The 14,335-nt window shown below is 46.5% G+C and overlaps 1 protein-coding gene across 3 annotated transcripts in view; it reads right to left on the reverse strand.

Moving 5' to 3' along the window:
* DPP3 (dipeptidyl peptidase 3) overlaps positions 1 to 14,335 on the reverse strand; it is a 559,762-nt gene that overhangs the window by 202,122 nt on the left and 343,305 nt on the right. For all 3 annotated transcript variants that reach the window (XM_086938513.1, XM_086938514.1, XM_086938515.1), the window contains exon 9: positions 12,436 to 12,494. In XM_086938513.1, coding sequence (XP_086794639.1) covers positions 12,436 to 12,494 — 59 coding nt within the window. The remainder of the gene's footprint in view (positions 1 to 12,435; positions 12,495 to 14,335) is intronic.

Consider the following 14,335-nt stretch of genomic DNA (forward strand, 5'->3'; position numbering starts at 1 on the left):
GAGAAAGTGTTCCGTGCTTGCAATAATTCACCAAAAGGTAAACTCCATTTTTAATTGTTCAGGTGACATTGTTGGCATAAAGTATGTTGTTACATGCTGTGGTCTTTCTATGGATCTTGGTACAGATCTTTCCCTATTTCAGAATACTTCAGTCTCCATACAAAATAATTTTATCCGCACAAATTTCATAAGTAAACTTCACGTTACAGCAGTTATTATTCAGGATCTTCATGAAGGTCTCCAAAGTGGCTATCTGCATCCCAAATGACAATAAGATCTATAAATCAAGGCCATAATTTCACATAGTTCAGCATTTCTGAATTTTCTTTGCTCAGACTATTTCTGTATCCCATCATCCTACGATTAAGTTGGAATACCTGGGGCAAAAGGTCGTTCCCACAGCTGTCCTGTTTCTGTAAGAAGTCTGCACAATTGAAGGTGAACACATTATGCTTCAAGCAAAAATCTAGTATGCCCAAAAGTATTTTCAAATTTTCTAAATAGCGGACAGATCTTGATCTTAAAAAATGTCTACAGGCATTAATGCCCTGATCATGTTGGACAGAAGTAAGAAGATAACACCTATTCCTGCCCTTAAATAAGTCTACTTCAATGGCATGCCATTTCATTTTGTTCAGGAAACCAGTTGATTCCCTTAGATAAGATTATAATGCAGTTACATACTGAAATAGGAAGATAGCAATAAACTTGGAGGTACTTTCCAGCCTACAAATTCTGCCACATCAGACCAAAATACCTCAACGAAAGTGTCTCGTTCCACGTACCCAAAGAAACCTCCGCTCAACTGACCTCGCTCTAGCAGAAGCCCCATGCATCCTCAGAACCAGAGCAGGTGAAGAGCCTTCTCCTAAGACGCAGCCAAGGCCTGGAACGAGCTCCCACTCAACATCAAAAGCTCCCCTACTCTGCAAACCTTCAAGAAGAGCCTCAAGACTTAGCTCATTGGCTGACCACGAGCTGCCCCCCCCCCAACCACCCCGCCCGCCCCCCCCATTAGCATCTAGGGTTACAAGGAGGGCTTTTTATACATTTATGGACTTTTAATAGGGAATAAATGGTCGGGGTGACTGGATGTTCCATCTTTAGATTATTTATTATCAATCAAATCTCTTTCCCTCCATATCACTAATTTCAGATGAACCATCGCTGCATATGAATCAATCAATAAATCATTGTACTTGTAGAGCGCGCTACTTACCCATGAGGGTCTCAAGGCGCTGAGGGGAGGGGGGTGCTGCTACTGCTCGAAGAGTCAGGTCTTGAGGAGTCTTCTGAAGGCGAGTAGATCTTGGGTCTGCCGTATGTGGGTAGGGAGGGTGTTCCAGGTCTTGGCGGCGAGGTAAGAGAAGGATCAGCGGCGAGGCTGGCGGAGCGGAGCTGGCGGGTGGGGGTGTAGAAGCTTAGTCTGCTGTTCGGGTAGGCTGGTCCAGTGTTGTGGAGTGCTGTGTGTGCGTGGGTGAGGAGCTTGAAGGTGATCCTCTAGTCGACGGGGAGCCAGTGTTGGTCTCTCAGGTGGGGGGTGCTGTGGCTGCGGCGGGAGACGTTGACGATCAGTCGGGCGGAGGCGTTTGGATGCGTTGTAGTCGTCGTATGTGTTTGGCTGGGATTACTACGTAGAGTGCGTTGCCGTAGTCCAGTCTGCTGCTGATGAGGGCCTGTGTCACCGTTCTTCTGGTTTTGGTCGGGATCCACTTGTAGATCCTGCGAAACATGCGGAGGGTGTTGTAGCAGGAGGAGACGGCATTGACCTGATGGGATTTTTTTTGCTTGCAATAAGGTTGTTGTACATTCGACTAACTCATCTTACATTGTGTATTCTGAGTAGTACATTTTGACAATATTCCTGCCTTTCTCTGATGACTTAATTATTATGCTTTGATCTTTCTGTAAATCTTTCATAGCTTGCCAGTCCTCCTTTGACTTAATGCTATATTTTTGCGCATGTTTCCACCTGGCAAGGTGGCCTCCTACCATGATTTCCTTAAATAAGATGATTTTATTACCAGGTGGAAGCTTGGGAAAAAAGTGGATTTCATCCTACAGCCACTCTTGCCTGTCTTGGATGTTTTGATTCCCACTGATTCATAAATTTGCTGGTCAGTGACACCATGACTGACCATTGCCTCATGAGTGATATTAACCTCTTCCTCTAGAGATGTTAAAACCTCCATGTGGGGAATATCCTTTAAGGTCAAGAAGGATGTCAGTATTTCTTATTTCAGTATATTTTTCTGCGCGTAAATACAAAATGTTTAACCTAAATTTCCTGGTGAATTTATACAGCTCAATTACTATATGGGTTAGATCTATCGTTGCCTCTTCACAAAGGGTTAACTTATTTCCAATCCACTGTTATGGTTGTTATAGATGATATGTTTGTCAACAGGTTTTCTACATTTGCAATGTCTACCGATTTCATTTTGCATGCTTCTTGCCTCCTCGTCCCAAGCTTGTTCTTACTTATCCAAATTTGGCTCAGAAATTTATTTTTTTAAATGCCTATCTCCCGCTCTGTCTGGTGCACATTTGATATTATTTAATTTAAAAAAAATCTAATTGGTTGAGTAGGAGCCTTTATCAGCGAGCTTACTTCAGAGCTTTCTTCCATACATTTATTTTCTGTACATTTACTGACTGCTTCTCATGGAGTCAAATATTCCCACAAAATTTATACATCCTGCCATTCCTGTAATTAAGTTTTTTTCCTTGAATTTTTGTCTTTCGATTGGATGTTGTTTATGTTTCTCCGTCCTCTTTCCCATCCCTTCCATGTCACTTTTATTTCTTCTCTGTCTTTATATTTATCCAATTTTATTTCAAGTTCCTTGATGTTCTCAGTCACTTTTGCGAGCTTCCTTACAGCATGTCGTAATATAGTGTATTTATAAATTTGAAGGAGCATTCCGATATATACTTTTGACAATCTTTTAAGGGATAGTCCAGTAAGTCATTTTACAAGGGCATTATCAAGATACGAGGACCCTTAAAATAATTTTACATTCAAGATACTTCTGACGCAAGGTAATTTCCCAGCACTCAAATTGTGTAATATTGCAAGCTTTTCAGAATTCTATATCAATTTTTATGTTCATTCTTCTTTTAATCTTCTCTTAGTATGGATAAGGCACCTTAATCGATTAAAATTTCACTCACAATCTGTGCTCTTCTAGAATTTCTATCTGTCATGGTTCATTTACTCCAATTGCACATGTACTCAGATATATATATTCTATCTAGAGGAATTTCAGCCCCCTTGGGTTCAGAAAGACTGCTGGGCTAGGGATAAGGTGGGAGGGAGGGATGGCACAACCAGATGCATGGGCGGCTACTCCAACACTTTTTAAACAACTTTGTTTTTGCTTGTGGCTAGGAGGTGTAGGAAACTGGGTATTTTGTTGCAGTTGCCCCCCACACACTTTGTGCCCCCTTTTTAGCTACTAGATACTGTTTGTTGGACTCCGACAGTGCCCCAGGGCCTGGTACCCAGACCTCGGGGCCAGTGCTCTGTCTGTAAAGCAAGGTTATGTCTAATTGTAACACAATTGCCAAAGGAATTTAGCACCCCTGTAAGTCTGTAGTAAATGGTACCCCTGGCCTGGTACCTAGGGCCTTTGTAATAAAGAGGGTCCCTGAGGGTTGCAGCATATCTTATGCCACCTCAAGAGACCCATACACAAATTCCACACAGACTGCCACTGCAGGCTGCGGTGCACAGCATGAATCGGCGACCATGAACGGCAGGCTGTTGAGAGCGGATTCTGAAGCCTACATGAATAAATCCTGAAAAAAGCAAAAAAACACAAAACATTTACTTTTTTTCACCGTTTGACCTATCATTATTGTTTTATTTTGACGTGTGCTGGGGACATGATTACATGGTTATAGAAAGCTGAGGCTTTGTTCTGTGAAGTTAGGTGGTTCTCCACACCCATCAGCACCGTCTGAAAAGATAGAGAAGAATTTCATAAACTGGATGTGTGAATCTGCCTAGTGGCGCCTTACACCTATACTGCATACCACTTTTTCGGAACAGTATACAAGATGAACGGCAGGGCAGGTCACAGGCTGCAAGTGAAGAGGCTTAATAACTCCCTCTTTACGACCGCAGTGGTTGTCGGAAAGAGCAATCCTTGCGACTAGAGGGGTTGGGATTAAGAAACACGATTAAGACGTTCCTCTCAGCGCGAAGATGCAATAGACCTCAGGGAAGGTATGGTGGGACTATAGGGTGTCTTTCCCGGATTCCCATGTCTCTTCTTTCACTTCACAGTCCTTACGAAGCGCACTAGGATCCACTAGGGACCATCACAATGCGCGAAACATGTTGACCAAGTTGCACTTTTTACTCACTTTTACGTCTTGAGAGTAGCAGGAATATACTTGTCCCACCACTACATTTGCCTTTAGGAGAGTCTCCTTTCCGTTATCTTTTAACCTTATCTTCTGGACCCTAAATTAAACTGGTTTCTGGGTACCGTGAAGGTAATTTTAATCACTCACTCATTTAGATAGGCCCACACACCCACATGCACAACTGCGGTACCTCCTTAAAAAGAACTCCGACAAAGAGCCCTCTTGCGGGGCCCGTGGGGGACAGCAGTGCCACCCTCACGAGAAGCTAAGCCCAATGATGAAGCAAGACAGTTGCAAGGGTGTATGAGGGCACTAGTTCCAAAAGGAGGAATTCCCCCATGCTCATCTACACCCAACCTATTACACTCCTGGAGACCACATCGACACCAGTAACCAACCAGAATAGGTTTCTACCATCTCCTTATAGGAACAGCTACCTCTCAGTGAGTACAGCGTGTATCCTTGGGATCACCGGTACTAGACCTACTCCTTTCTAATTTGATCCCTGTCCCTCCCTCTCCAAATTGTCTTGTGGAAACATTACATGCTATGTCAAAGACACTGCATTTAATATAACTAAGTCAACCCTACAGCAGGCTTTTGAGCTCTAAGGCAGGGTGCATTACATTGTATGTGAGGACATATCTGCATGAGTAGATGTACCCCTGTGATGTCTTGTTCTATTACTAGATATTGCAAGTGAACAGGAAAACCATGTTAAGTTATGTAATGGGCACTAGTCAATACAAGTTTCCCAGCTACATAATGGCTTCAATGATGCCTTTGGTGTTTGGTATCAAACATCTCATATTAATAAACCCACGGGTTCCAGTGATGGATTTATTAATACAGGCACCCAGGGGGTACCACCTGAAACCTACTAGTTCTCTACTCTGCAGGCAGACTGGCCCTGTCCAGTCTGCCACCACATAGGAGTTTCTGACCCCTCCACCTCCCAGGAGGTGAAAGCCCCGCTCTGAGAGGTCAGAAACAATGCCTGCAGTGGCAAAGGGTGTTTGCACCTCCTTCAGCAAGAAGGCTAGTAAGTTGGCATGTCAAGAAAAGGAGCTTCAAAGAGCACACTACCTTTGATATGAGAACCTGGCTTCCCCCAGACCTGGAGGATGCAACCCTCTGCCTTGAGGCTCATTTGGCACCAGTTCTCCATATTTATTCCAAGGATGAGGGGGCAGTCTCTTTGGGTACCGTGCTATTTCCGTTCGCTCTCCCTTCAAGATCCTTCAGGTTGAATGTACTCATGCTGCCCTCTAATGTGCCTTCATGTTCTTATTTTTTTAACCAGAACACAAGGCCCAAATCCCAGCATCCTATAATGGTGTCCTCAACATATGTCCTGGAGTTGCAGCCAACCAGTGGGCGTTGGTTCCATAGTCACTACTTTGGGTTTGCAGGCATGAGAAAACGCTCACTTTTCCAATGAGATGTGAGAATTTGTTTTACAGTTTTGGCCAAAGGAAGTACACCTCACCGGGTGAATCAAAGGTCCAAATGTCTGTATAGCACCTTCATGCCAACCTATTTTGTTTTTTAAACAAATTAATTTTTCGAAACCTACTCAGCAGATTTACTTCGAACTAAGTATAGGCACTTCCTTGATTAAATATATACTTCCATGCCAAATCTGGTGTAATTCCATTCAGCGTTTATGTTGTTCCAGAGCAAAGAATGCTGGGAAATTAAAATGGGAAAGTCACTTCTTTGGCCCCACTTCCTTCACCCTTTCTATATTTTTGGGTAACTTTTTATTTATTATTTAAACGTTTAGTTAAGATTTGTTGAAAAGGCTTAGGTTACTAACAAAATAAAAAAAAATTCTGTGGAAACTCTAGCCTAACCATACATACAGAGACACTATCGCCGCTTGTCTAATATAAATACCTATAAAAAGGATTGGGGTGGGGGCCTAACCCCTTACATACATTAATATGTACGAACACACACACACACACACACAAAAAACACTGCAAAAAAAAAGTTCAAGTGGAAGTATGGTGGTCTTCGTTACAGCGCCTCAGTTTAAAAAAAAAAGCCCAGTAATTCACCTGAAAACCACAGGTAAAGTGCAGCTAAGGGTATGAATAAAAACTGAAAAAACACCTAAATTCACAAGCTATCATTAGGATCACAATCCATAACTCACACAAGAGCCATGCAAAACACAATTAGCCCACCAAATGCAATGCTTAAGCCTTCACCATGAAACAGACACTGTTACAAATGTTTTCATTCATATTACAAATTAGATTACATATCACATTACACTTTCTCATTTGACAAAGACAATTATTAACCCTTTTTAGTGGTACTAATTGGTACGAATATTTTGATATCATAAACATTGCTTTTCGTGTGCGGTAGGCCAATACTAATCCACACTGGACGTTTCCCACAGGGCCTGGTCTACGGCCAGGTCCTGCGATCTCTCTTATGAATTTGGTTTTAGAGTTAGTGGATCCAAAGTTGGAATCATGGAGGTACAAGCTTTGCAGACTAGTACGATAAACCAATACCGGATATGCATTTCTGGAACCAGAACCACAAATTTAACCACATGTCAACAATGTTCTGTGAAGCTTGCCCTGGTATATGGCACCAGGCTGTGAAGCTTGCCTTTGTTTTCTTGTTCCGAGTTGAGTCGGAGCCTTCTACACAGAGTACAGGGGCACACCAGATGACTATTCCACAGCCAAAAGACGCTGCTACCTGATCAGTAGAAAAAGGAAACCACTGCTAAAAATGACAAATTAGATTAAAAGAAATCCAATAGGAAAAATGGTCAGTGCCCAGTGTAGGAATTAGCTGTTCATACTAGCATGGGTGTATTGTCCTTTACACCAAAGCATTTCAAGGTTGTTTTGGTCCTGAATGCTAAACTTTGAAAGCAGTTTCCAGTCCGACTATTAGAAAGGAGGGTATCTACATACTGAGAATGGAAAATAGCAGCCATAGGAGTTGCAAGAAGTATGAGTTACTTACCTTCGGTAACAATGTATCTGGTAGAGAATTTGTCTAGCCGCAGATTCCTTACTTTAGAATATCCCCAGGCATGAGACTGGATCCGGAAATTTTTTGCAGCAGCACTTCTGCGGGCCGGGGGTGGCGCCACATGACCCTGCCCTGATGTTGTCCACATACATGATGTCAGAGAGGTCGTATAAGTCCATCCCAGCACGCTGACGTCAGTTTTCTTTGGAGAAACTTTTCCACAGTACAACGCAGAGCCACCAACCAAAAACTGTAAAAGTATGGGAACAGTGTGCGAGGGATGAAAAATCCGTGAATAAAGGAGGAGCATGGTGGAAGACACCATCTTAAAGACAGAATAGATACTGCCTACACATATAAGTGGAAGTTGTGAGAAAGAGCCCCGCAAGCTAAGCGAAGGCCCCTTCCCGGGTGCAACAAGGGAAGAACATCTCGACAGACAGAAAAAGACTAATAGTGCCATGTGGAACTGTGCCGTCCACTAAGAACAAAACACAGAAAGAACAACAGCCCACTGTAGAAAAGAATGAGAAGACTGGTCTTTCCCCTCTAAAAACAGAGGTGGGAAACAGAGCACAACCGACCCTCAAAGAGGATGACCACGAGGAGACCAGGACCCTGAGGAAGTAGAGCAGACGGAAAGGAAGGGAAGTGGAATGGAAAACAAATCTCCTCCTGAATCAAAGGCACAATATAACAGAAAAGAAGCCCCTCAGCAGAGGTGAACTGTATATGAAAGCACCCAGGGGAGTGCAACAATCTGAATCCCTTTGAGATATAACCCAATGACAACTGAAGAGGCCAGCGGAGAACAACACTAGATAAGGTCCTCGCAGAACGGGGAGGCTGGGTGGACTTTAAGGAATCTGCAGCTAGACAACGTCTCTACCAGATACATAATTACCGAAGGTAAGTAACTCGTACATCTGATAGAGACATCAAGCCGCAGATTCCTTAACTTAGAATAGATACCAAAGCCATACCCCAAAGGGAGGCGGGTCTGCGACAGGACAACAGAAAGCACCAAGCATCTGATCCGGCAACAGAGTGACAGATAAGGGGGGGAAAGCTGTGGCAGAACAGCCTGACAGAAACCCCAGCAGCTCAAAGAGCAGAAGTCACAAGATAGAAGAGATCCAAAAAACATTCCAAATGGCGCCATACCATACCCGTATAAAAAAATTAAAAAAAGACAGGTAGAATGGCATGAGCCCTATTCCAGAGCAAGGAAAGAGAGGGGAAGAAGGATCACATTCAGCTAAATGGCGCACGATGAGAGTATTGACCCAAGCTTGAAATGAGCTTGAAGAGATGCAACCAGCGTCTACAGACTAGCCTATAGGAAGAAGCCGAAGGAGCCGGTGGCAAGAGCACAAAGGCAAAAGTCAGAACCTGAGTAATGCGTTGGAATAGCCAGCAGGACAAGAAGCAGGACAAGAGGCACGCCAAGCGCACACCCAACCCCAAAAGGGTAATGAGGGGCCATAGCACCAATCACCAACCGGCTGCAGCAGGTAGACTATTTTGCTGGCAAACGGCCATAGAGACCTTAAAGTGGCTTACACAGGAACAGAAGCGTGGCCGGCTGGGCAGCATGAGGCCAAAGTGAGAAACAACCCACAATACAGACTTGTAGACAGTATTCAATGACCACTGTCAGAAAAAGAACTGTCCTGCAGGCGTAGCTTTAACAAGAGTAGGCATATCCGAAGGAAGGGACCAGTTAACGAATGGTGGAAAAAGTCTCAGAATCCAAGACCAACAGTCCAGAAAGACACGTACAGCGTCGAACATCAAAAAGGGAGCGTATGTCAATTTGGGAAACCACTCCAGTAAGCGGAAGCAAGGAGGAACCTATGGGCAACTTGCAACAACTCAGAAAAGCTCCCCCACACATGGAGATATAGGTCCAGACCTCGCGGCCTTGACAAGAGGTGGCGACATAGGAAGAGGGATACCAAGGCAACCGGCATGTAGACATAAATGTATAAACATACAAATATGTAGAGACAGAACGAGCCAGGAGCAAGAACATGTATATGTCTCCAGGCCCAGGTGAGATAAGCAAGGATATATAATAGCGTACAAGTACCCCACATGGGGTACGCATACCCCAAACAACAGGGAACACCTCTTAGGGCAATAAGCCAGGCCAAAAGAACGCAGTAACAAACCGAACCTGTGAACTAAGTTCTGAGCCGTAATGACATTACCGAGCTGAGCCACCGGCTGAAGATCACAGTCAGAGGACACAGCAACCTGTGGAACACGGCCACAAAAGGCCAACAGGCAGCTGAAAGCAAAACGCATCCAAGGGATGCCAATAAAAGGGTAAGCACCCTTGACCACAGAAAAAAAGAAGACGTAAGGCTCACTGCCCATGTTAAACACACAGAGCGCATCTAAAGGATGCAAACTGAAAAAGTACCACAGAAGACAGGCCTAAAAGGGCCTAAGTGGGGGGATGAAAGCCCTTCAGGAGCCGGTGAACCGCCAACTCGGCGTGAGCATCGAAGAGCAAAACCCCATCAAAGGGTAAGTCAACCAGTCGCCCCCGGATATTTTCAGGGAAGATGCTATCTCGCATCCAAGCATGACACCTTAAGGCAACAGACCTCGCCATGGCTCGGCCCAAAGAATCCGCAGTATCTAAGGCTGAACGGATTGTGAATTCGCAAACCATCCCGGATGAGGTGAAGGAGATCAACGCGAGCACCTCAGAGGTGGCAGTATGCAAAGACTCTGCAGCGTCCCACAGACCAGAGGAAGCCCGAGCCAAAACACATACTATTTAAGGACCGTTGGGCAGCACTAGTGGATGCAAAGACGTTCCTACCCCATGACTAAAGTCACCTGGATTCCTGAGAGGGAGGAAGCGTTAGAGAGGGCAGAGAAGGAAAAGCAGTCTGCAACACTAACCCCGCGCATCAGGGTGCACAAAAAGACAGACCGGATCATGTGGAGCTGGACGGTGGCGGTGCAAAACAGAACGACTTACGGGGTCACCTGAAGTAGGTCGGACCCAGGTACCCAAGAGGGCAAAATAATGGGAAGTCTCAAAAGGCAAAAGCGGCGCCATATTTCAAGACCCGCGGTGGAGGACCTCAAGCAAGGGGTCCACAGACAAATGGGTAGAGGGGGGTTGCATATTTAAAATGCGGGTGGTCAAATACACCACTCTCGAAAAAACCGCACCAGCCTGGGTAGCCCTCCGTGGAGGGGAAAACAGTGGGGGAGGGTTGTAAGCTGACCCTCCCAAGACACTGAGAGTGCGCCCAATGCTCCACAGAAGGAAGCCCCATGGAAGAATGAGGATCCTGACAGGGCTCCTGGGAGGCGGACAGCCTGTCGGATCTGGGAGCTCGTGAGGAGGGTCACAAATTCCAAGGGGGCACTCGCAACACTAGCTTCGGTGATGCCGGGTGGGAGGGCGGCGCCGGACTCTCTCCAGAGGCCTCTATAGGAGAGTCTAGAACTCTGCGGCGACAAGGCGCCGAAACGATGTGTGTCGGCGCAGATTGTGCCTCATCAGACGCCGACTCGGCAGCATCCAGCGTCAAGTTGGTGCCATCCGGCGCGAAGCTATCACAAGCCCCCCCTCTGAAGAAGGAGACAGGCAATCTTCCGGCACCGCCTCCGCCTCGTCCAGAACAGGCTCAGATTCCGGAGAAAGGAGAGGAGGCGAGCCTCCGGCGCCAGGATGGCGCCGACCCCGGCTCCGTACAGGTCGCTGCCTGCCCTCAAGGCTGGGGTATGCTCAAGTCAGGGCTATGAGCACCAGCAACCACCTGTGGCGCCACAGAGAGCCCGGCGGGGCTATGCGGCACGGCTGAGGTGCCGTGGGGTCAAAGAGGGGACCCAGCTGGGCAGTGCCCTAACGACTCCATGTGGAGCATAGAAGGGGACCTAAACGGGCCGCGCCCTGACACCACATCTCCGACGTTCCTGGGAGGCAAGGACTCAATTGGCGCCGGGGGCGAACCCGCTGGCGAGTCCGTGAGAGAACACACAAGAAGCAGAGGTCCAGAGGACGCCCCAGGAACGGGAGTGGACCCAAGGGAGGCCTGAAAAGCTGTAGCATAGGCCTCCAGTTGGGCCCGAGTCGCCTCCATACCCAGAAAGGGTGGATAGAGGTTGGGGGTGACCGTCGGGAGCGCACGACAAGCGCCTTGACTTACCAAGTGGAGAACGACGGCCCCAGACCCCAGAGGGCGATCGACGGCAGAACCAAACAGTAGAGCAACCTACAGTCGAAGGCGAGGCCGAGGGGCGAGACGACTCCGACCGGGACAGCCGTGCTGAGAAAAGCTTCATACGGCACGCCCACAGAGACTTCGGTTTCAGACGTTGGCAGGCTTCACAGTCCCTGGAGTCATGGTGCTCGCCCAGACACCACATACAAATAAGATGCGGGTCAGTCGCGGACATTTGCCGTGAAAAGGAATAACAAAATTGAAAGCCCGAAGGCATCGCACACTGTTCCCGATGCGAAGCGTCGATAATGAGGCCTGACAACAGGCCAGAGGAGCTCACTCAGGATCCACGTTGCAGGCGGAAAAGAAGGAAACTGACGTCAGCCCGCCGGGAGGGACTTATATGACCTCGCTGACATCACATATGTGGACGACGTCAGGGCGGGGTCGTGTGACGCCGGCCCCCGGCGCGCAGAGGTGCTGCTGCAAAAGATTTCCAGATCCAGTCTCACTCCTGGGGATATTCTAAGTTAAGGAATCTGTGGCTAGATGTCTCTATCAGATGCCATGTTGTAATCCTCAAAAGGGTAGCTGTGAAGATGTGGTGCTAAAACCCCATGAGCTGCACAGGTCAAACCAAGACCAAATTTACAGATCTTCAACTAAGGAAGAGATCTGTCTTACCATCATGCATACAGAGCACAGTTTAGGATGTGGTAATTAGGTGCCCCAAATTTTATATTTTATATATAGGCTGAACACCAGTGCCGCTGTTATATAAATAGTACATTAAACACATACACCCGAAATAAAAGTCAAGGAAAGGTCAAAAACTAGAAACGTATCTGCAGATAACACCTACCTTCAAACTCCCCTCTGGATCCAAAGGGGTCACGGTAGCTCTCTATGAAACCGATATAGCTGGAAAAAGGAGAACGTGTTAAAATTCATAGGATATACATTACAGGGGAATGTGTAGGTATTACAAGACAACTGTTTGAGAGAAGTTTGTGACACAGGAGACATTACATCAACCACCTAGTCACAGTTTCCTTCTCTGAACGATTCACAATGTAAATTAACATGCATCACACTCTCATATGATGAAGTCACATGAGAAGAAAGAATTTACCCTGCGCTCACCCCTGTCTTTTGAATTTGCTACATTCCTGTCACATCTCGGAAGAGGGTGAATGAACAAGTTAATGATATTGTGCTTCAAAGGGAATGTCTTGGAAATTGGAAGGTTAAACAAATTCCAATTTGTTAGTGAGCTAGCTCATTTACCTGCACATGCATCAGAAATGGCATGATCAGATAAACATTGATAGAACTAAATGTTAAATTCTAATGATGGCAAAGGGAATTTAGAAAAAGAACATTAGTGAATAGTTGTCTAGAGAGAAGTGTGTTGTCAGTTCAATCAGTGACACTTATAGAGCGCGCTAACTACCCGTAGGGTCTCAAGGCGCTGCTCGAACAGCCAGGTCTTCAGCTTCTTCCTGAAGGAGAGGTGGTCTTGGGTCAGGCGCAGGTCAGTCGGGAGGGAGTTCCAGGTCTTGGCGGCCAGGTAGGAGAAGGACCTTCCTCCCGTAGTCGCTCTTCGGATGCGGGGGACGGCGGCGAGGGCGTGGTTGGCTGATCGGAGGTGGCGTTTGGGAGCGTAGAAGTTGATTCGGCTGTTAAGGTAGCTCGGGCCCTGGTCGTGTAGGGCTTTGTGTGCGTGGGTGAGGAGGCGGAAGGTGATTCTTTTGTTGACGGGGAGCCAGTGAAGGTCTCTCAGATGTCCGGTGATGTGGCTGGTTCGTGGGATGTCGAGGATGAGTCTGGCTGAGGCGTTCTGGATCCGCTGGAGTCTCTTCTGGAGCTTGGCGGTGGTACCGGCGTAGAGGGCGTTGCCGTAGTCCAGTCGGCTGGTGACGAGGGCCTGGGTGACGGTCTTCCTGGTCTCGGAGGGGATCCACCAGAAGATCTTTCGTAGCATGCGTAGGATGTTGAAGCACGCCGAGGAGACGTTGTTGACTTGCCTGGTCATGGAGAGGGAGGAGTCCAGGATGAAGCCCAGGTTGCGTGCATGGTCTGTCGGTTTGGGTGCGGTGCCCAGGGCGGGAGGCCACCAGGAGTCGTCCCAGGCGGAGGGTGAAGAGCCCAGGATGAGGACCTCCGTCTTGTCAGAGTTCAGTTTCAGGCGGCTGGTCGTTATATCAGTAGATTTATCCTTTAAATAGTCATCAAATACTATAACACCACCCGACGTTTGTTCAATTTAACACAACAGGCACTTGTAAATTAGAAAGACAAGCATTGTTTTAAAAATTGACACGGGAAAAAAGGCACTTCAACAGACACAAGGTAACAAGTCTTGAAATCACACAAGAGGAAATGGCCCAGACGAGGGCTTTTGTTACAGCTCTAGTTAGATCTTGAACTGTTTTTAACTATATGTTTATGTATGTTGCACATTTTCGCAAAGCCATGCCTATACACACTGTATGTATATGTACCTGCAGGCAGTTAGCACCAATTGTGCTTAAGCAGTACAATGGGCGGGGGACTTACAAGAAGCCTGAGATAGAGCAAACCTAAGTAGGGACATGAGTGGAGATTGACTTACTGTAAAACTGCTCACAATGTACATTTCTAAATGTTTCCAAAACTCAACAAAATCATTACAAAAAACAGCCACAAGGTGAGAGACAATTGTAGGACCATCACTAAAAAATTAAAATATTTTTTTAATACATATAAAATGAATGGTTGGT

Source organism: Lissotriton vulgaris, chromosome 9 (assembly GCF_964263255.1).
Source record: "Lissotriton vulgaris chromosome 9, aLisVul1.2, whole genome shotgun sequence".
NCBI lineage: Eukaryota > Metazoa > Chordata > Amphibia > Caudata > Salamandridae > Lissotriton > Lissotriton vulgaris.